This window comes from Sceloporus occidentalis, unplaced genomic scaffold (assembly GCF_023333645.1).
Source record: "Sceloporus occidentalis isolate IW3139 unplaced genomic scaffold, rSceOcc1.0.p SCAF_9, whole genome shotgun sequence".
NCBI lineage: Eukaryota > Metazoa > Chordata > Lepidosauria > Squamata > Phrynosomatidae > Sceloporus > Sceloporus occidentalis.
In genome coordinates, this window is record NW_028316989.1 from 44,773,668 (window position 1) to 44,797,457 (window position 23,790).

The 23,790-nt window shown below is 40.9% G+C and overlaps 1 protein-coding gene across 2 annotated transcripts; it reads right to left on the reverse strand.

Moving 5' to 3' along the window:
- Positions 1–40: 40 nt before the first annotated feature.
- LOC149307435 (ankyrin repeat and SOCS box protein 7) lies at positions 41–23,021 on the reverse strand. 2 transcript variants are annotated; one of them, XM_089539165.1, is made up of 7 exons: positions 22,816–23,021; positions 21,310–21,481; positions 18,666–18,754; positions 14,825–14,945; positions 12,683–12,911; positions 7,431–8,036; positions 41–1,140 (listed from the first exon to the last, which is right to left on the reverse strand). In XM_089539165.1, the coding sequence occupies exons 4-7, from the start codon at positions 14,876–14,878 to the stop codon at positions 1,001–1,003; spliced, it is 1,029 nt and encodes a 342-aa protein (XP_089395291.1). In that variant the 5' UTR covers positions 14,879–14,945; positions 18,666–18,754; positions 21,310–21,481; positions 22,816–23,021; the 3' UTR covers positions 41–1,000. The 2 variants fall into 2 exon arrangements, with proteins under 2 accessions (XP_089395291.1, XP_089395293.1); XM_089539167.1 differs by lacking the exons at positions 18,666–18,754; positions 21,310–21,481; positions 22,816–23,021 and having other exon boundaries at positions 12,683–12,949; positions 14,825–14,914.
- Positions 23,022–23,790: the final 769 nt, after the last annotated feature.

Consider the following 23,790-nt stretch of genomic DNA (forward strand, 5'->3'; position numbering starts at 1 on the left):
CACTATATGGGAAACAGGATGCACTGGTTTGGAAATTAGATTTGTTTTCTGTTAATGCTTTTATAGGAAAGAAAATACACAGAGACCACAGAGGCATCTGAGCAGTGTAAAACTAAATTACAAACAGCAGTCTGCATACTGGCATCAGAGGAAGGAAAAGACATATGGACATTCAAACTACAATAATTATGGAAACGATCAAACATGTATTTTTTTTAGGTAACGAAAAAGAATGAAGGTGGCAATGTTTTCAATGAGGTGCCATGTCTATAGGAAACACTGACATCCTAGTTACAAGCCTGAGCCATGATTCTGAGAAAAACTCTGGACGGGGAGAAAATTGTGACCATGTGGAATCCAATGAATTGCTGGGACTCCTGTCCATATTGGTCCTTGGTATGGGAGCAGTACTAGTGGATTAATCCACCAAGCACTGTTGCTATTCAGAGGAGCTTGTCTGGGATGTCTCACCAACAGAAGAACCCAACAATAGCACCTGGTGGATTGCTCCCACAACTCCCCCACTTTTTGTTTGTTTAGGATTCATCTAGCCATCTCACAGTATCACACATGCTACCTGGGCATGAGGGAAGGCTTCCTTCGAACAAGTGACGCTCCTTCCCTTCTTCATTCTAAAGCTGCAACGTTTAAGTTTTCAAAAGTGATGCTTTAAGAACAAACCCAAATTCCCCCTGTATTGGAAAAAAACCAAAACAAAACAGGAAAAAAGGACACCAAAATCCGCAACTGTGGGGTTGTTAAGAAAGTTTAAATCTTGTAAACGTGGACCAAGAAATTATAATTTCAAAAAGACCTTCTAGCATTTGGTATAAAACACCTCCTCCCCTCAAGGAATTGTATACCTGCCTTCTGACTTCTCGGGAAAGAAAACAAAAAATCAGAAATTGCATAGGATATACATTGTGCAAGGTGACCAGCCTTTGAAAGGTATCTGGAATATAAACTAATCTTGCTTATTGTCCAGACGTTTCGCAAAATGTCAGATATCATCGAATTTGTGTTTTAAGTAGTCTTTCATGACCTTGGCAATTGGTAGTTCGTCAAGTAGTTTGAGGTTTTGAAGGCCTATACACTGACGGATTTTAATTCGGCATAGATCTTGCAAGTTCCGGGGCTGCCCTAAAAGGAGACAAAAGGATTAATATATCATTGAGAGGTCATGATCAAATAAGCAGAGCTGAAACAGACAAGCACAAGGCCCCCTGCCCACCGCAATGAAATGGAACAGCTAATTGTTTAGACTTAGTGGGGAAAATGACAATTTTCTGTTAAGCTGTTTATGTCAAGCAATTAAGCAGATCCTTCCCAGTCCCACAATCTGACAGCCTTTTAAGTGGGGATGCCAGTGAGCGAAGTGGGCAAGATCTGTATTCACTCACTATGCTCTTCACCACCGAGTTGGTCTGTTCCACACTTCAAAAATACAATTTAAACTAACTGCAACATGACATAAGTCAAAGTATAACTGCACCTTAGCTTATGAACCTTTGCTTTCAAACAGCAGTGTATGGTATTACATATATACATTGCAGAGTATGCCTAGGACCTGGTGCAGTTTTTGCATTCACGTCTGAAGATTGACAACTCATATAGAGGTTTATGAACATTCAAACACAGATGTGCATTTTCTTATGCTTCGAATTTACCACCACCGAATCCTAATAATCACAATTAAGACAATGCTCAACAAAGTATCTTTGTATTTTCAAACCAGTCACGACATTTGCCTGGGACCGTCAAAACTGAACACCACAAGTTGTACACTCACTATAAACTATAGGGAAAAAATGCCACACAACCGTCTTGTTTTGGAATCCATCAGAACACAATAAGCATTCCAAAGTCAATCCACACTTAAGGCAGAATTCCTGAGGAGCTGATTATTAAGCGTCTTGACATTTTCCCCTGATAAGCTGAAGAGCATTTCCTGGGAATGTGCTAATAATGGGCATTTCCAGTGTTAAGCACCAGTTGCCACATCTATTGGCTCTTGGTGTCCACAGCACTTACTCATTCTTGATTGCATCTGAATGAAAAAGGGAGGGGGCAAGGATTATAGACCAACATCACTGAACCTTCATTTGGCAAATGGGAAATGTTATTAGTAATTTGGCAAAAGCCAGGCGAATAAAAAAAGGTGATGAATCAAGTTCTGCTTAATGATTAAGAAGTAAAAAGTGCAAAGCTTTTGCCAAGCTGGGAAAGGATCTTTGGGCCTGGATAAAAACCAGATTAGAAAAGACAATTAAAGGTTTTCTCAAGCCAGGACCTTCCCTCCAGAAACACAACGGCATCCAAATCAATTCCATCAACTCTTCCCTGTCTGTTCCCAATGCTAGAACATTTCTGAAGCATCATATTTAAGAGAGCCTTTCATTAGTAAGCTTGGTTTCAAAATAAAAAAGTACTCCCAGGAGCCGTCTATTGGTTTCATGCAGCCAGCAGTTTAAAAGCTTTATTTAAACTTTAAGCATCAACAGTCTTTATATCATAAATCATCTATAGGTTAAGGCCTTCCTTATCTGGAATTCCCAAATCCAAAATATTCCAAAAACCAATACTTTTTTAATGGGCCGCTGAAAACTATTCTCTCCATCACTTGGTATGTGATTAGGAAGAGGGAGAGGAGTGTCGATTCAGAAGAATGTACGATGTCCTGGACTGTGATAATGAAGTGCATGCTCAAATAGAGAAGATGTGTATAAAAATGGTGTACATGTCTGTGCATGGATGGCTGACAACTCTTGGAGAAAAAGACTTCATGTTTAAACAATTAAGGATGTGTACTTTATCTTTTTGTGGGGCAGGAGTTAGCAGTTGGTACCCATGAGCACAAAAGGTTGGGGATTCCTGCCTTATAAAGTGTCAGACACTTGTACACAATTGGAACAAAATTCCAACTCCATTCTAAACCCAGCACTAAAAATGTGCAAGTTATAATGGAAATGGTCAGACCTAAAGTCAAAATTCCCGAAATAACATTTCCCACAAACCATATTTTTTATCGACATTTCATTTTGCTTTGCCTTTTGAACAACTCAGCCTAGCTCTCTATGTTCTCTGTAATCGTCTCATCTTGTTAAATAATATGTATTTAATGTAATAATAAAACATTTAATAATTATATCTATTTAATTTAATGATTATAATTGTTTGGTGACTGTATTGCAATAAAATTCCTTATAACAGCAAAGAGTAAAGCAAATGTTACGGCTTGGTATACCTGCCACTTAACTTTTATACTAGGTTGCTAAACCTGGAGGGGGCCAAACTTCACCTCCTTGAAACAGGGCACTTTGGGTTGGTTGAGGGGGGGATAAAGGATTGTCAGGGGATAAACACACAAAACATTGCAGAGATATCAAAGAACCAACTGGAACAAAAAGCCCAGTTATGTTCTTCAGGCAAACCTGCATGCTTTGAAAATGTGGGTGGAATATGATAGCTAGAGAGTTTGCTTTGACTAACAGTCACCCACCCTAAGATACTACATAACACATTGAAAGCTTAGCTGCCCGTTTTCTGTGCCCAAGAGAAGCTGGTATGTCACTTCTGAAGGCATCTGATCCATCTCCAACAAACATAAAAGTCCACCCCACTTGTCACTATTCCAAGGCGTCTGATCCATCTCCAACATACATAAAAGGCTTTTATGAGAAGAGGGTGGGCTACGTGGTTTTTTTAAAACCTGGCCTTTGAATATATGCAAACTAAAAAAAAGGAACGCTGGTATTTCAGGAGGAGTCTAAAGTATTTGTTGATTCAGTAATACTTGTCCCATAAAAAATCTACAGATTCATATCCAAAATAGTCTTGACTCAACAAAAAACTGAGTTATGCAGCCGATTGCAGTTGGAGTTGTAACTGACTCTTTTAGAAGGATTTTAAATTTCCAAATTAAGGGATGGAATATTTTCCCACACATACGAAAGACGCTGAGGATACAGTTTCCTTACAGTTGCAGGTACATCTAGCAATTGACCACAGAATTACATTTCATGACGTTCTCCATTTCAAAGGATTCAGACTACCGCAGCAGCAAAAGCCGCAGAGCTAAACATTAGCAAAGAAAGTTAGGATTCTTTTAGTCGTAGGTGTTTAAGGAAAGGCAGAGCTCAAGAGTTCTTTAAATTGTGTTTTAAATCCACAGATCCCTTTGAGTTATTTAACACAGGCACTACTGTGATCAATACAACATGTACTGTAACCATCTCCCTACACAATAATTCAACAAGGTCTCTATGGTTATACTTATGAAGTAAACTAATTGAAGTATCCAGATTTAAAAGTAGACCTAACACAATCACTGGGAACGTCCTCAAGAAAAAGGGTTTGCCCTTTGCATGGGCCATTATGGATGCTATAATGTTATGTTAACACATAATTTCTTACTTCTGCCACAAGAAAGCATCACGAACAGGTACTATCAGTGGCCAACCTGTCAAAATCAGCTCACAAACACAGCTGACAAGATACCAACTTTCTGATCTTATAAAATGGAACGCCACTACTGTTGCTGTCGAATGTGAAGACCGACTCTTCATGTTGGGACTCTGTTTCACACAGACTGAAAAACCATCCCACGAGTTGAACATTTTCACTTAAGGAAGTGTTACTATAAGCCACTCCCTTAAACAAAAATTGGAAGTTGCACCTTGACTTTTCATAATCAAAAAGCTGGAAATGGTTCAGTGCACTTGCTAAAAGACACAACCAATGCTTCTCTGGCATTGTAGAGGCTGGATGGAGCACTTAAATTATGTGAAGTCGAAGGCTTTCATGGCCGGCATCCATAGTTTTTGTGGGTTTTTCGGGCTATGTGGCCCTGTTCTAGAAGAGTTTGTTTCTGATGTTTCGCCAGCATCTGCAACTAGCTTAAAACAAAACACGGAGAAGGGTTCTGAACAGAAAGACAGTTCAACTATAGCTAGAGGTGAGGCAAAAGTCGAAAGAAAAACTCTGCCGAGAATGTAGTTGAAGCAAGTTCAGCAAATGAAAAGAAAACTTAGGAAAACATGTTTCAAAGGAGAACGTTGTTTGAAGACACTGCCTTAAGAAGCCTCCCAAAAACTCCAACAAATCAAATGATTCTAAAACCTTAAGAGAAAGGGCACGGTTGCTTCAAACTGAAACTGAAAATGCTTCCAAGTCCTAAATAAATTATTAATTGCTTCCAAAAACATGGAAAATGGAAAGGAAATCAAGGTAGCAATAGCAAGTAGTTTGAGTAGGTAACTGATAACAAAAACTACTTTTAAAACTTTGTAACAAAGATCAATCTGTAAGGGAAGAAAAAACAGGGAAATAAGAGGAAACTGGAAAGCACAGGAAAGGGCTTCACACTCAAAATGCCTTTTCTAGGTAAAACATATTAGAGTCTCTGGCAAGAAGACAGAGGAAATACTAGGAATGATCACAATAATAATTCCAGCAATGATACAAGCAAAAAAAAAAACAAAACCCCAAGAAAAATTGAGACAGCACTTTTGAATGTAGAAGTGAAGAACAAGGAAACGGTAAACTGTCAGATGCAAGAGTGCTAAGGAAAGCAGTTTATGCTAAATATGTTAAGTTTAAACAGAAGTTAAGCCAGAAATTAAACCCCCAGCCTTTATAGAGGGGTAAAAAGTTATTAAAATGTTTCATGCATTTTAAGAAGGTTCAGAAAATGGTCACCAATTACAGGGATTTAATAAGCTGTTTAACGATTAAAATCAAAGAATAAACTAAAGTTGGAATTTAAAATGCAAACACAAAATCTAAACGGACAAGATTGTTCCCTGTATATTTCTGTAGTAGAAAACTATGATGAGGGATGTTTCATTTTGAAGAGACTAAATGAAGATGGTGGCGGAATGACCTCACAGTTTCTCTAACTCAGATGCAATTAAAAACTATAGCATGATATGAAAGGAAAAATCAGGGAAGATATGAGAGGAAAAAGGAGAACACAGAAGCCTGAGGCTCATTCATTTAACGCTACAGCAGAGTTTGGCACTACACCAATGTTGTCATACCTGGTTTTCTAAAAAAATAACACATCTGGAATGTCAAAGGAAACAGAAGGTTTAATAATTTAAATACATATGTATTTAATAAACTGACCCAGCATCCATTTATCCAAGTTCTCTTTAGTAAAACCCCTCCCAACCTATCTGTTTATTGGAGCAACAGTCTAGCCATCTTGAATCTCAGCCTTTTGGGGGGAAAGACAGGATATAAATGTATACTCCACCCTTTAACCAAAAGGGCTCCAAGAACAGCTTACAAATAATTAATTTGACAGTTCCCTGCCCTCAAATCTACAATCAATGACTTGCTCCTGGACTGTTTCTACTGTGTAAATCATATGTAAATCATATGTAGTCATACCTATAAGTCAACTATGCCTAGAGATGGGATGGGAGCCTGGTGTTGTACACATCCATGGCTTATTACAGCATGCCAATGGTGCAGTGTTCACTGTATCAAAACCTAAATGATGAAATATAACCTTGTTTCCAAACAAGTTGATTCCATAGCTTTCTGTGGGTTTTTCGGGCTGTGTGGCTGCATTCTGGAGGAATTTATTCCTGATGTTTTACCTGCGATTGCGGCTGACAACTTCAGTGGTTGGTGACATGGAAGTGTGTAGAGTACAACTTGGTTCTACATTACTCGATGTATCTTATATTTCACCTTAGTATTTTTAACTTTACTGAGATCAACCATACCAGTTCAATAACAGAGGAAAAATTAGAAACAACAGGGTTATCTGCCAAGTAAGTTAATAGTAATTTCCTTGCCATTTTTTTTTACTACTGTGGTATCAGGATACTTTTATTGTTTTAGAAATTATATAGGAAGAGATCTAAAGAGGAGAACAAAATAACCAGTCTGTGTAGTTAGAAGTGATAAAACAATAAAGTATTATAGTGCTGTTTGTGCTGAATCAAAAGGTTTGTCAACCAAATAGTTCAAAAGAAACATATGTTTATTAACTTTTATTAAATTAAAGTGTTAAATCTATCAGCTTTCTTAATCAATCATGAAAAAACTAGGTAAAAAAGAAACTTGGTGAACTGGATCAAAAGATGCCACTGTCAAGAGAATTGTTGGTTCTGTTTGTAGAAGACACTCAGGAATAAACCCATTTGTCAGTTTCAACTAGTGATGACTCAATGAATTACTGAAACTTGCATTAAGTGTCAATTTACCAAGTTCCCATTGATGCAATGGGTTTACTCTACTTGGGAATAGGAATTGATTTATGCCTCAGATCCAGCAGATGTGCTCCCCTTCCTCTTTCATAGTGTCTTGTGAACAGTATGCTCATGGGAAGTCTGAATTGTACCCAACATATTATAAATACCCCCCACCCACCCACACAAAACACTGAAGATGTCTGAGTTAAGACTGAGTATACATACTTGTTACTTCTTGTAGGAAATCCAAACAAGGTCGGCTACTTCCAGAAATACTTATTGAAACCGCCAGTGGAGTCTGTCCTTCATAGTTCCTTGTATTAGTGTCTGCACCATAATTGTATAACATCTGTGCACAGAGCACATCATCCCTAAGAGCAGATAAGTGCAATGGTGTCTGTCCATCCTCCAAGCGCCCCAGGTTTGTGTCCGCTCCTCTCTGAAGGAACATCCGGCAATAAGAGTGATTGCTTTTGATCACAGCATAGCGTAACAGGAAGCCATTTTGAATGTCAATATTGGCATTATGATCTAGGAGGATTTTGACACAGCTGGACCTTTCACGGATAATGGCCAGCTGAAGTGGTGTAGTACCTTTGTCACTGAGGGGATCAACTTCGGCTTTGAACTCCAGCAAGAGTCGGACAAATGAGTCTCTGCCATAATGAGCTGCCACATGCAGGGGAGTCCAGCCATCGTTGCTCTTTGCATTAATGATATCGACGCGGTAGTCCGATTCCAGCATTAAGCGCGCAATCCGGGCCCGACCGTGCATGGCTGCATAATGTAGAGCAGTGAAGCCACCAATTAAGTCTTTCACTGTAGGATCAGCTGAGGTTTTGGAAAAAAGTGCAAGGAGTTAGCCATCATTAAAGCAGTTAAAAAGAAAACAGTATTATGATACACTGCTAAAAATGCTGAAAGGGTGGCAGCAAATATTTATCCAACAATCTTGCATAAGACCAGATAACTAATTATTTAATATGTAACTTAAAAAAAAATCTAACATACAGTATTTGACATACATTAGGGGCAAGTGACCTTTCCCCTTTGGACTGACTATTTAACTAGGAACTCTGTTAAGAACACCTCTGAGATCTCTTACAAAGTTTCAATACAATAATAACTGTCACTTTACTGAGCAATCTAAACGTAAGTTAAAAACAGACAAAAATATTTCTCTTTGGGCATCGATAGTATTTTAAATCATTTCCCTCTCAATGCATATTTAATGCATAGCTGAGAAACGTCTTAAATGTGTGAAATGATACCTTGTGTTTCAACATTCCAAGCAATGTGCAAACCAAAAAATTCTTCTGCAGGAAACACTTCAAACTAAAAGAGATTTACGAAGATTTGATTTGGTTTGTGAGAAAATAATTTAGTAACTAATGCTTTGAACTCTAGACATCAGTTATGCTTTCAAGTCAATTCATCCTGTGACTACATTTTGCTTCAAAACCAAGTTTAAAAAGGGAATATATAAAACATACAGATTGGTCACACAGTCAAGTTTCTTGACATCCATAGCGCACCCTGCATCCAACTGCTTAAGGTATTTCTACCTACCCCAGTCCCTTCAGCTCTAAAATTTCATGCTTCTTTCAGTGTTTTGTTTTCCCTTGTGCTTCTTGGTCTTAAAGAGAAGCATGTGTTGCAACATCTGCTGGCCCAAGATGCGGATGTATTGTGGTCTGGCAAGATGAGCTTGTTTTGGGGGGTGTAATACTGTATAAGGTAAAGAAAGTTCTCTGTGGTCTGCAGCATTTCCAAAGCATGTAAGCTATATGTTATTTCAGATCATCTCGATAAAAACTGTTTTCTATAAAACGAAAATAATCTGGGTTTGCCATTTCACAAAATGTTAAGATTTTGAAAGAATGTAAACATCCAATTATGAAGAAAGAAGATATGGCAAAATATCAAAATTCCAACAAGCAAATGATAGTGCAGGTCTCTCCCCCATCCCCAGTGAAAATCTGGATTCAGAGCTTTAAAACAGCTGCCAGATGTACACATTTACTATTCTTCCAACATACCTCTATATTATACGTATATAAACTGCTTTCCCAAGAAGGCCTTTGCTCATACTCAACTGACATGGTGCCTGCCACCCAATACTGAACATTTGCACTGATGTTATCTGCAGACACAATCCGTAAGAAGCTTGCAACTGCAGCATAAAATTATAAAATTGCCAGATTTGTGCTGGTAAAGAGAAATTCCAGTGTGATCATTTATATGGCAGAACAGCCTGTCAATGTATAATATCACTATATAAGGCAATGCATAATACAAGGGAACCACAGTGTAAAATTTGTCCTCTAGGAGGAACAAGGGAGGGTGACAAAATAGTACAGACACCTGTCGGTTTCATAAATACATCCAAAAAATGTCTTTTTGTAGCAGACAGTAAACATGGCCATGACGTTTTTGAACTAGCATCACAATTTGCACCTATCAATAAAGGTAAAGCAGAGACTAATGATCTCCTATCTGTTCCTTAACATTCTTGCTGCAGTTCCGGTCCCCCTGAAATTAAGTTCTCACATACAGTATTCATGGTTCTTGCTCTGTGAAGCTTCTGACGCAAATCTTACTTTTTTGTCCAGCCATCTAACAGAGCTACAAAACATTAGAGAAACATGACTGACAAAACTAACCTGCTCTGTTAAACCAAACAGTTCTCAGACCAAAGAACCTCCGCTGTTTAAAAAAAGCATTAAAATTGCTTCCCTTAATAAATAATCCCACAAAGTTACACAGTAATCATTGGAAGGTACCGATATTAATCTATTTAAACCCAGCTATTTCCAGCAAATTACATAGACAGCAACTGAATGCTAATAGCCAGTATAACAGCTCGCAAAACTACTACAATCCTATTAGGAATATATATTTTCGCTGCAGGACCTGCAACCTGATTAAGGTGTTTGAAAGTTGAAATGCAGTTTTCCTCAACACTAGTGATTTGTCATCAGCAGCTACAGTGGAATATTGTGTCTGAACACAATCCAATGTGATTGAAGTGCATGACCCAGAGCTCCTGTGCATTACAATACTCAAGGTTTTTTTGTGGGTTTTTCGGGCTATGTGGCCAAGTTCTGGAAGGGTTTATTCCTGATGTTTTGCCACAAGATGCCAGCCACAGATACTGTCAAAACATCTGGAGTAAACTCTTCCAGAACATGGCCACACAGCCCAGAAAACCCACAAAAAACTATGGATGCCAGTTGTGAAAGTCTTCAAGTTCACATTACTCATGGTTCTTTCACAGATGTCAGGGTGAATCTAGACAGTGGGCACTTTGACATATCACTACATATAAGCTACTGATACTTGCATGTGCAGAAAACAGCGGAAAAATATTAGACATCAGAATTTACAACTGCAAGCAAAATTTTTGAAGCTCTCCAACTGGTCTGCCAAAACTGCACTGCCATCTTCTGGTCAAATTCAGCTCAAATAAGATTTTAAAAATCAGATCTCATTTGCTATAGGTCAGTGGTTCTCAGACTCTGTACCTTCATAACACTCTTTACATCTATAGAATGTCACACTCCTAGCAGTAAAAATATTTTGTTTGATGTGCATTTTTTGTTCACACGTTCATGTATATTCATGAATCTATTCACGCAGCAGTATCTCATCCCAAGAACCAGAGCAGTAATGGGATGGGTGGGGGAAGAGAAAGTGACAGCTCAGGTTGGACCCTGCCAGGGGCCATGATCCAGTGAGTTTCCCTGTTCTCCTTCTCCTTCAGGCAGAGGTAGCTGCTCCAAGTGCATCCCTCACCTTTCTCTTCCCCGCCAGGACAGAAAAAGTTTGGGAGGAGGAGTGGGTGACTTAGGGCCTCCAAGCCTTGCACCAACCTTGGGTAACTATTGCACCCCATCAGGGCCCTGCTCCAGTTTGAGAACCAGTGCTATAGGATATTTTAAAAAGGATTTGCACTGTTACAGCTGCATGAGGGCTTCACTTGTTGAAACTAAAACTCCTGTATACCTAAAAATTCATACATGCATACCTTTTTTTTTCTCTCTAACAGGCTGAAAGTATATTTTGTTCATTAAATACCCTGTTAACATGTTAGTGGAACAAACTACATGTTGATGGAGCACTTCCCATAATATACCAAATCCAAGAGAGATGCAGTTATTTCTTCTTGCAAGCATGCAAAATGCAAAAATATTCCCAAACTAAGTATCATTCCTTCTGCTAGATTTATCAACAGCAGTTACCAATTGGTGTCTGTGTGGTATATACATTTTACATAGTTCATTTGGAGCTTGTTCTTGCGAATAACTCTTGCTTCAATACTGATTTCCATGAAGTGACTACTTAGGAATTTCTCCTCAGAGTTTTAATATTTTCAGATACAGTCTCTCCCAGCCCAAACCATTTATTAATTTGCAATTGCCCCAGCTTTACATGCCGCAGCTGTTCCAGTTCACTTTGTACAACACAGTATGATGTAAAAATGTCTATGTATTTATAGTATGGATGTAAATATTCGACTACAGTGGCCCCTTCCTATATGCGGGGGGTCCGTTTTGGAAACCCCCCCCCCCCCCCCGTATGGGGAAAACCGTGTAAGGTTAAATCTCTTTATTTGCTATTGAAGTGTGTTCCTGTGTACACACATACAAAAGTAATTTTCTTTGCAGCACACACACAAAAGTCACTTTTATGCACAGAAGCAGTGGTTTCTGTGCAAAGAAACAAGGGCCCCATACAGACAGGCCAAAATAAAGCTGCTTCGGGTCACTTTGGAGGTATGCTGTTTAAATGATATATGTGTCCTAAGAGTCCGGAAGCTACGCCACAGCCACAATTTAGTCCTAAGGACTGGAGCGCAGCTTTGGAGGAGCTTCCGGACTCTTAGGACGCATTCATCATTTAAACAGCATACCTCCAAAGTGACCCGAAGCAGCTTTATTTTGGCCTGTCTGTATGGGGCCAAGGATTCTCTCTCTCACACACACAACTTTGGGATTTGCAAATATTAGGCAAAAACTACAAAATCTTTGCTACTTGGTAATTCTTCTTAGTCAGGTTTCACAACTGTTAGGAAACCCATTTTTTCACCAGAAAATTAATAACAGCAAATATGCTTTCTACCACTAATTCATGGCTCATACAAAAGAGGCTGGCAAACAAAGAATACTACAGCTTTTGTAATGAAGAATTCTGAAATCAGTTGTTCCTGATTTGTACACTCAGAAACACTTAATAGAAGGTTGACACCTTGCGGTGGACTCTGCAACTACACAATGTGGCTGCTCTAATGTGTTTTATTTTGAAGGCTTTGAAGAAGAGAAACTGAATTCCCAGTTTACCAGATGATTTTCTGGAGCCAATTTCAAAAAGAGACATTACCACAATAAAAGACAAAAAAATTCAAAGAGAAGGACTGAAGCAAAAAATTCCTTTCATGCGTGTTTAGAGAACCATAAATTCCCTTTAAGTTAACTAACCTCCATGTTCGAGGAATACACGAACGCATCTTTCTTTCCCTCTTGCAGCTGAGAAGTGAAGCAAGGTCCAACCATTGGCATCTCGACCATTTGGAGAATAGCCCTGCTCTAACATCTTGCGGACAGTATGCACATCCCCAGCAGCCACCGCAGCCTGAATCTGCAATTCTTCCTGTAGCTCAGGGTTCCTCCGGCAGTGGTGATGTAACATCGTTCCAGAATCTGCCTCCTAAAGAAGGATCATGAAGTCTCACAGGTCACCTTAAACTGATAAAATACAAATTAGAAAGAGGAGGGAGAAAAAAGCAAGAAAGAACAACTCCTTGACCACCTACTAGAACTGTAAATAGAAGAAATTGATCCATACAGCTGCAAGGAATGATTTCTACCCATGTTTCTCATACCCCACTGATCCCCCAAAAGCCAGCTGTGAAGGCTAAAGGACCTTCAAAGCAACAGCAACAACATGTGAAAGGTTTTTGGATCCCAAACATGACTCAGTTCACACCAATTCTGTACAGGAACATCATATTTACGCTTATCTCCTATTATTAATAAGGCTCAAAACAGATGGATTCTGTCCCTAGAGCACCAAGGCCACACTGCAGCAATAATGGAGTGTTTCAAACAGTTGCCTCAAACTTCCCATTCTGTGTAAGAAAGAGTTTAGAATAAAATACAACACTAAAACAGAGATATTCCTCAATTTAAGAGATACTATTCCAAGCTCAATGCAGGTGTCGAGGGAGGAATGTTTTAAGCAGAAAAGCATGCAGTGGGGAAAGGATGTGGAAAGTCACTAGTAAAACATTCCGGTATTATCAGAAACAGCAGATTAAGAAAGTTAGCAAAGACATTCCAACATGTCAGAGACCAAAAGTATTTCAAATGTGATGTAACACCATGTATCTCTGTTCCCCAAACTGGGGCCCAAATACGTTGGGCTAAAAATCCAACAACCCCAGGCGCATTGGGCTGTGTTGGGGCTGATGTGTGTTATAGTCCTACACGCCTGGACAGCGCTATTGATCTCCATGCTACTTGAAAACAGTTAGATTACTAGTATTATAAATCAAAGGCTGAGATCCTACATCAGGAGATGTGCTGTAAAATTCTGCCCAAGTAGAACAAGACATCTCCCCTCTCCTGCCTTGTAGGACTCATGCTCCTTCTACATGACCTTCAGGGTCATTTAGGAGCTGGTGGAGAGCAGAGGTCACTGAGAGAAGCATCTAGCTATGTCCCTATATGCAGTTGAACAACATAATCCTCCAAGACCTTGAGAAGACTCTTGGGAGGTCCTGGAAAATGCCTTTGCCATTCTGGGTCTGGCTATAGGGATACAGCCAGATGCTACTCCAATACTCTCCTCAGACCAGTAATGGCAGTGGAGGGGATGGCTAACAGGAGGAAGGTGAGTCCTGCAGGGCTTCTAACTATTGCATCACAGAGGTTGCGAATTCCTCCCTGCACAGCAACCAAAAAAGCCCCTAACTTTCAGTTATGCTTGCATATGTCACCAATGCCAGTCAGAATATCCAACCAATCACACCACCTTGTGTTTCACCTTTTTTTAACATGTGTAATGCATGCCTTTGAATCTTATCAAAGTACTGGCAGCTTTTCTTCCCACATCTTACACATATATGGAAGAAGGCAGGGAGGGGCTGGCTCCTTCCCTTTAAACACAAGTAGGAAAAAAAACATATCTTTGCAAAAAGTGATTTTAAAAAATCAGATGTTTTTAAATAAATGTAACTGAAAGAAAACCAGAACTAGTCATTTAAGGTCTAAGTGTGGTTATCCATATCCAGGGCAATGACAGCTAGGAAGGACCCACTGGCTGCTAGCAACATTTAATATTTAAAGCTTTTTAAAGTTCTCCCAGAAAAACTGTTTTTGTAGCTCAATAACTAGAATGCAGTTTTTATCATGCAAATAGAGCCTGAAAAATATCAGCAAAGTGTTCTTTTTTTATGATTTCCCTCAATCAGCAGGACATTTATGGCCCACAGTAGCTTTGAAAGAACCACTGAATAAGTAGGTTCTGAATGTCCTCCACTTTTACAACTCTGAATAAGAGGCAAATAACATTATCTAAGAAAGGAGACTAATGTGTTCCATCAAATAGGGAAAAAATACCTTATAGGTAGAGGTCAGTTTTTGTAAGCTTTGTTTTCCATCTTCATTATACATAATCCTGTTCACATGCCAAGCAAGCAGTCCCTTCTTGAAATGAAGACTGAAGTCTTGCTAAACCAAACTGAGAAAAAAAAGTTAATTCAATCATAAATATCACACAGACAGCAAGCATTATGACACCAAGTGTGCACACCAACAGTAACAGAATTCGGGAGGAAGGGCTTACAAAGATGTTTACATTATTCAGTTTGGTAAAAGTCATGATGGAGGAAAGGATCATCAAACATCAAGGAAGAGGAGAAAACAAAACATTAACAGACCTAGACCTTAATTCTCCTCCCCTCACCTCCAACAGTGCTTGTACCTTGACATCTCTAACTTCTAAATATGTTCTCTACCTGCAGATTGCCGATGAACAATGGCCCATCTGGTATATCCTACAACAATATGACCACAACTCATAATAATCTGGAGGCTTGCTTTAGACTGCTTGCATGTGTGTAGTCAGCTTGACGCCCTCCACTCCCCAGCTCACTTTGCATGCAGTGCATGTGCACACATGCAAGGAGTCCAAAGCAAACCTCCATAGGAAGAGTAACTGGTGCAAGTCTGCTCTATCCATGCTCGCAAATTACAAAGACAAGTTAGATTAATTCACGGAGGGGGCCCCTATTCCAATAGGCAAGCCTTGGGCCTGTGTGCATGTGTGTGAGTGGTCCCAAGTGAGACTCATAGGTATGAAGAACTGACAAAAGAGCAGAATGTTTTTTATATATTTTGTATGTATATGTGTTTATTATACACACACACACACACACACACACACACACACACACACACACATATATAGCAAGGCACTGAAAAGTGGGAGCTCCCTGTATTGGAAACCTCTCTAAATATCCAAGCTAGATCTCTCAACAGCATTGTTTTCGGGACACAATGGCCTGTTACAGACTGCCAAAATAAAGCTGCTTCGGGTCTCTTTGGAGGTATGCTGTTTAAATGATGCATGCATCCGAAGAATTCGGAAGCTGCACCAAAGCTGTACTCCAGTGCTTAGGAATGGAGTGTGGCTTTGGCTCGACCTCCGGACTCTTAGGATGCATGCATCATTTAAATAGCATACCTCCAAAGAGACCCAAAGCAGCTTTATTTTGGCAGTCTGTAACAGGCCTATGTTCCCCATAATCCTTTAGCAATAATGCTGAGCCCCAACAACACTTTAATCTGGATGGTGGTTATTGGGAACAAGAACATTTTTACCCTTGCATGTGAATTACTCTGCTTCTCTAGCCTGTTATTTCTCTCAGGTAAAAGAAAAGCTTTTCCTTTGCTTATTCTACAGCAAGAAGTATTTGGAACAATGATTGTCTATCACTGATAGCATTAAGGTTTGGCAAATGAAACAAACGTATACCATAAGATGTGCTTAAGCTCCTCACAGTGCATGTTTCCTGTAACTCTTCATAGACCTTTTAACCAACTCTGTCAATAAAATTGTGCCGCATCAGCATTTTGGACAATTATGTCTAGCTGGCAACAGCTCCTCCTAATTTCAGGCAAGGATCTTTTTGCACTATTTCCAGATGCCAGATATTGAACCAATGACCTTTCCCAAATGTCTTGCTGCTTCTGCACAGCTATATTTCCCTTTTGTTTTATTCACATAATTCAATGAGCTACATAAATATACTGATAATTAAAATATAACCTACCAAGGAATCTTTATATGCCTTGAACTGCTTGTGGGGAGCAATAAACGTGTTTCTTTTTGGACAACAAAACAGACTATGCTACAAAATAATCCAAGTAAATAGCAGCCTATTTGTAACTATAAATATGTTCTAGAGCCCTTAAATGTAAATGTAGCATTGCTGTACTTTCCATCCTAGTCAAACAGCATTTTTCAGCCACAGACTTTAGATTGCTCCCTCAACCATTTTAGCTAAAGACAAGATGGGGATTGAAAAATATGAGAACGCTGTGATTAGCGTTGCTATGGAATACTGAATGGCACTTGTGCCTTTACATTCAGAAAGCAACTGCATTAAAACACTGAGCAAAATGTTAGTAAACAGAATTTAACTTCCGTCTGGGAAATACCGGTAGGTACTCAATACTTGCATTCCTAACATTTCATTTGTGTATGTTGCTCCCTCTCAGCCTCATCTAGTCAACTCTACAATTCTTCTAAAAGACCAAAATGTCATAATATCACAGCACAAACATCTAAATACACTTGCCCTCTTGGTTTTAAACATAAATAACGCCACTAAAAACATCCAACATTTTACATAAAACTAATTTCAGTCAAATTATGAACAACATTAAGGCCAATACGTTCTACCCTTCATTGTTTACCTTGGGAATCTTTTGCCAGCAACCTATTTACAAATTCTTTCAATACCAAGAGCTCCGCGAAACCATGCTGAGCCTCAATGAACAAAAACACTGGCTCTTTCATTACAACAGCATCTGCAGAGCTCAATACCTATCCAAAATATTTATTATTGTACCCACACTTCAGAGCATATTTAACATCAGAGATCAGCACCCAATCATTCAGTTCAGTAATATAACTAAGTTTAATAAGCAAAGATATGCACAAGAGATTAACCTGGATGTCCTGTAGTCATGCCACTCTTTACCCCCTCAGCAAACCACAAGTAACCAGAAAGTCTTCAGTAAAGCAGTTGCTCATTACATTAGAATCAGGAAACTTCAATCAACAGTATGAGAACATGCTGGTATCCTAAATCACCTTCACACTATGACTTAGCTTGCTGGTTTGTTCCATCTCCACTAACCACAGTTTGCCAGTTCAGACAAAAAAAGGAGATCGAGTAATTGATTAACTTCACTATTATTACAAGAGAGGGTGGAAAGATTAGTGTAAGCATGATGAACACTAGCTTTCTGCATCTCTTAGCTTACTAAGTAGAGATCTGTACTGTCCAAACTAGGCCACTGTAAGCAGCAAACACAAACTAATGAACAAAAATGACACTCACTTAAAAGTAAATCCATCGTAATGGATTTTCCTAGTTATAAGGGCTAAACACATTGGCAATATATGCCGGCTTCCCGGTGGTTTGGAGGTGTGGTGTCCACATGCCCTTCTGACTCTGCCCCCAAGCTGGCATCACACCACCAACGCACCCAGACGGTGGGCAGCATTGTGACGGCACGGCATTTAGATGTCATATGCTGCCGAAATGCAAATAAAGGCACCTTAGTGGCAAAGGTGCCTTTTTCCCAGTGCAAAAGGGAGTGGCTTTCTGCCGGAAAAATGCTGGATCAAGGCTGCAGCATGTGGTTGCTGTGGCCCTGATCTGGCACTCAAAGGGGCGGCGTTAAGCCGCCGCTTTATCGCCATCTGTTTTCGGCCATAGTTTCATTGTCTTATCTTATTTACCTTGGTTCCTAAAGATTTTTTTACATGTATAAAAAATGCATATGACAATGGAGTCCCTTTGTATACCTAGGCCACAAAGCATTTATGTATTTTGAATCAATGAAATTCGTAAGAATTTACTTCTAAGAAAATGCGCATGTGATAAGACTGCAAGAGCTGCTTGCAAAAACTGCATACACATCATGTCATAAAATGATCATAAAATTTAGGGTGCCCAATCCAAGGCGAACATCCAAATCCTTTAGGTCAACCTGGCAACATGCACAGAGAAAAAACTATTCCAAACTGCACCTAGCAACATTCCTCTATCATACTGGACAGTTTGCCAGACAACAGCCAATAACTATAACCTACTATCAGAATCTGCATAACAAAACTCATAAACCAGTATAGCAGTCATTACAAGCTGAGAATTCAGAATGTCACCTGTATACAGGGTTCTTTCATTATATCTTCACCTCTTGACTTTTATTTTGGATTCAAAATGCATACACTTCTTCTGCAGCAGCATGAGCCTGGAATAACAAGCAGAACAAGGTTTGCAGTTGGTACAGGATAGTTTCTTTACCTCTCATCTTGTTTATTAAACTTCATCACACTCTTCCATCTGGGAGGTGAAGGCAGTTGACATGGCTCTGAGCTTTCCCTTACCAGTTTAACATAATATACAAAGTATGTTTGGTTGAAAGGGGGTGGCTGGTCCAAAGTCACCAAAAAAAAACAAAACAACTGAGTTCTCAAACTTAGTCCAACACTCTAATCTGAAGATTAAATTTCTTGGTTTGAATTGTGTAGGAGTATATGGATCCTGCAAGATTAAAAGAAAACAAGCACTGCTGTCAGCTTTTTCAACTTAAAACTGGAACTTCTGGATTTAAAGCACTTGAAGTGTACTGCCTTACTGGAATCCACAGTTCAATAGTATAAATGCTATAAGAAAAAGATTCTAGGGATACAGTCTAAGAAGGAAACCAGTATGAGGGAGGATGGTCATATTCTGTTCTGTAAGGAAGGAAGATTTGGAGTGCTTTCAGATCCTAACTCTCAGCTAACATCTAATAATAATAATAATAATAATAATAATAATATGTTTTATTTATAGACCGCTATTCCACAATGATCATAGCGGTGTACAATAAAAACTGCAATACAAAATTAGCCCCTACCCACTCCCTCCAGGCTGGACGATGACAGTTGGCCGTGGAGGGAGGGCTCTGTCCCTCTATCCCTCATCCAGAACAGCCTATACACCAAGCCATGGAATCATTAGCTTTAAATCTAGTGGCAGCTCTGGCCCTCTAAACATTTTGGGTCGAGAAATGCCTTCAACCTGAGCCATCACAGTCAATAACAAGGAATTATGGCACTTGCAGTCTAGAAACGTATTACTGTATGGACTTTCACTCTTTGTGACACAAGTTTAAAAAAGGGTGATCTGCTTTTCCTCTGAAATTTACTACTGTGTTGCACTGGCCTTTCTATAGCAAATTTGTAAAGGTTTGTATTTCTATGTTCTCCTACATACAGGATTTTTAAAAAAATGGTCCAGACCCAAGTTGGAAGAGTATCTCCACTTTACACCACAGCTTTCCTTCCATCTGCTGTTCCCTTCCTCACATCTAGATTCAGAGTACAAACTCCTTGAAGAAGGAATTAATTATCTCACATCACCATGTATTTGGATATAAATCTACTTCAAAACAGTGACAGCTACTAGGATGATATCTTTATGATAAACTAAACTGTCTAAACACCCATTATACTAATACTCAAATATAAAGGATGAAGGAAATAATGCTGCAGAGGATGAAAGCATTTGAATGCGATGTATGCAAACACAGGGATTAATATGAAGGCCAAATCAAAGAGTTATAAGGCCTGAATAGACAGGCCAAAATAAACCTGCTTTGGGTCTCTTTGGAGGTATGATGTTTAAATGACACACGCATCTTAAGAGGCCAGAAGCGGCACCAAAGCTGCACTCCGGTCCTTAGGACTGGATCATGGCTTTGGCGTGGCTTCTGGCCTCTTAGGGACGCATGCATCATTTAAACAGCCCACCTGCAAAGAGACCCAAAGCAGCTTTATTTTGGCCTGTCTGTTCAGGCCCAAAGTTAAGTGTCCCACAAAGGTGAAGATGGGCAATAATTACGTTGTTGTTATGTGCTGTCAAGTTGGCTTTGACTTACAATGACCATATGAACGAGAGATCTCCATTCAGAGCAGCAGAAAAGGTCTGCTATTAAGAGACCTGTCTTGTAAACCCAGAGCTTTACTGAGTTGATCCACCTGCAGTGAAGTCTATCATTTTTTCCCAGTGAAGCCTCTTGTCTCATGGTACGACCAAAGTATGACAGCTGCAATTTAGTCATATTGGCCTGTTACAGACTGCCAAAATAAAGCTGCTTCGGGTCTCTTTGGAGGTATGCTATTTAAATGATGCATGGGTCCTAAGAGTCCGGAGGTTGTGCCAAAGCCACACTCCATTCCTAAGCACTGGAGTGCAGCTTTGGTGCAGCTTCCAGATTCTTACGATGCATGCATCATTTAAACAGCATACCTCCAAAGAGACCCGAAGCAGCTTTATTTTGGCAGTCTGTAACAGGCCATTGTCTTGATTTGCTCTCGGACCCCTTTAAAGGTATTTCTGGCAGTCTTTGAGAGCCCCAGGACTTTTCTGCAGCACCACATTTTAAATGAGCTGAACTCCACTGTTTCCCCCATCAGCTTTCCTCATTTCCAGCTTTTACACTCATACATAGGAACTGGAAATATTGTGCCACGGCTGATCCTCTCTCTGGTACCTTACCAGCTACTTAAAAACTAGGAAAGCAAAATACAGCAGCAACCTGGACAAAATGTTCTCTTTTTAAAAACCTTGGTAGAAAAAGAACAGGGAACCCTTGTGCTAGACTGTGATTGTCACTTCGCGCATGCAGTTTAACTGAACACAACGAATCAGGAAAGTGTCGTCTCAAGTGAAAAGAGACCTATAACTGCACGCTGCGTTCCTTCTTCAACTACACATCCTTGAGAATACCTGATCTTAAAGGTAACAAAAAAGAATTACCTTGTGTAACAGTCCCATCTGAAAAGGTATGTCCTGCTTCTTCTCTAGGGACGAAAGCTGCGAAGCGCCACACCTTTCACAACATTTGAAACCTGGAGGAAGCGGGGGCAATCTCCATAGCTCTTCATACCTTCTGTATTTCCTGCGCCAAACTGCGCTCCATAGTCCAAGCCTGCAGAAATGATCAGACGAGACTTCAGTTTCAAATCCCACATTGAAAGTTTATCTCTATGTACTTAGTTTTCCTCAAAATCTCATAAACCTCCAGGTTTTGGGGGTTAACCGTAAGAAAGAGGCTCATCTCCGCTTATCTGCGCTACTTCCAAACCTTGTTCTGAAGGCATGATGATTCAGTTCTATTTCCCAGCTCCATTACTTTACCTCATCCTCATTCCAGTTCTCCAGGATAAAGAAAAGGCTCTGCATTCTGCCCAAATCTCCCAAACACTACAATAAAGTGGCCCTACAAAGTATCCTCTCATGCTTTCCGCCACATTACCAAACGCTAGGTTGGCTACATCTCAAGATACACCTACTCTTTGATTGTGATTTCCTGCATGGCAGAATGGGGAGCCCTTAAGGTCTCTTCCAACTCTATGAGTCTAAGGCCCCATACAGACAGGCCAAAATAAAGCTGCTTGGGGTCACTTTGGAGGTATGCTGTTTAAATGATGCATGTGTCCTAAGAGGCCAGAAGCTGCGCCAAAGCCATGATCCAGTCCTAAGGATTGGAGTGTAGCTATAGCACAGCTTCTGGCCTCTTAAGATGCGTGTGCCATTTAAACAGCATACCTCCAGAGTGACCCCAAGCAGCTTTATTTGGGCCTTTCTGTATGGGGCCCAAGTCCACAGCCTCAGAAGCAGGTTTGGAGCTGGAAGAGACCCCAAGAAGGGCCCTGACCCAGTCCAACCCCATCCTGCCATGCAGGAGCTCTCAGTCAAAGCATCCCCATTGAGAGATGGCCATCCAGCCTCTGTTTAAAGGCCTCCAAGGAGGGAGACTCCGCTACGCTGCCAGGAAGGAGTGTCTTCCACTGTCAAACAGCCCTTACTCTCAGGAAGGTCCTCCTAATGTTGAGCTGGAATCTCTTTCCATGGAGCTTGAATCCATCGCTCTCTATATCCTATTCTCTGGAGCAGCAGAAAACAAGCTCGCTCCCTCCCTTCAACTACTTAAAGAGGGCTATAGCTCCCTATGTCTCTCCCCATCAGAAGGCACGGTTCCCAGGCCCTTGGCCGTCCTCCTTCGGGCAGGCTTCCTCTCCATCTCCTCTTTGCAGCTGGAAGAAGCATCACTTTGTTTGTCTGTTTCTGGGGCTGCTTCGGGAGGGCTGCCCTGCCCTTCCAGGAAAAACTACACTTCCCAGGATCCCCAGCAGTGAGCCAAGGCAGCCCAAGCGCTCTCAAAGCGGGTTGGGATTCCAGGGGAGTCCAGGGCTGCTCCGATTGGGGGCGGGGCCCCATAAGCCCCGCCCCCGCCCCGCCCCGCCCCGCCTTGGCCGTTACCTGCCTGTCTTCCTCTTTTCAACCTTTCCTCTCTCAGGCCCCGAAGAAGAGGAGGAGGAGGAGGAGGAGCCGAGGCCGCCGCTGCCCTCCAGCCGCTTAGAGGGAGAAAGACCGAAGGGAAACAGAGAACAAGAAGAAGCCGCTGCCGCCTCCTTCTTTCCTTCCTTCCTTCCTTCCTTTCTCTTCTCTGTCTCTCCGTCTCTCTCTCTCTCAGAGCTCGGGGTCATAGGGGAGGCGCTGACCCGGGCCGCCATCCAATCAGGAGCCGCCCTCCTCCTCGCGCCGCGCTCTGATTGGGCGGCGTCGGCGTCAGCGTTCGGAAAGCCCCGCCCCCTCCTCGCTCACTCGCTATCACACATATAGACACTTCCGGTTTCCAACCGATTCCAACTGGGCCGGCAGCCAATCAGCAGCCGCCCTCCGCCTCGCGCCGCGCTCTGATTGGACAACGGCGTTCGGAAAGCCACGCCCCCTCCTCACTCACTCAGTCTCTCTTCTAAGCCCACTCAAAGGGACACAAGACTCTCATATATATATGTAGGCGCTTCCGGTTTCCAACCGATTCCCTTTCTAGTTTCCCTCACGTTCTGAAGCCTTGTTGAGAAGAACAGTAGGCTCTGGGACCATAGAGAGGAAAAAAAGAGAGAGCGGCACCCTGTATAGCGAATGCTAGCCAATAGGGGCTGGACCGGAAGTCGCGCTGAGTCTGACCATAGAGAGGAATAAGAGAGTGGCACCCTGTTTAGAACATAGACAACAGCGACAGACCGGAAGTGGAGCTGAGTTGGAGCATAGAGAGGAAAAAGAGAGAGCGGCACCCTCTGTCCCGTGTAAAGAGTGCAAGGCAACGGCGGCTGACCGGAAGTGGCCTGAGTAGGAGGCGCTCTATGGTTCCCGCCGGAAGTTGGGGGCCGCTCCGTACTTTAAAAAGTGTCTATGGTGTTTTATGTGTGATTCCTGCACACAGTTTAGGTT

Coding starts and splice junctions, on each gene's coding strand:
- LOC149307435 (XM_089539165.1), bottom strand. CDS start 14,878: ATGTATAATGAAGATGGAAAACAAAGCTTACAAAAACTGACCTCTACC. Junction 12,912..14,824: donor AACTGACCTCTACCTATAAG/GTATTTTTTCCC, acceptor ATCCTTCTTTAG/GAGGCAGATTCTGGAACGAT. Junction 8,037..12,682: donor TGTATTCCTCGAACATGGAG/GTTAGTTAACTT, acceptor CCAAAACCTCAG/CTGATCCTACAGTGAAAGAC.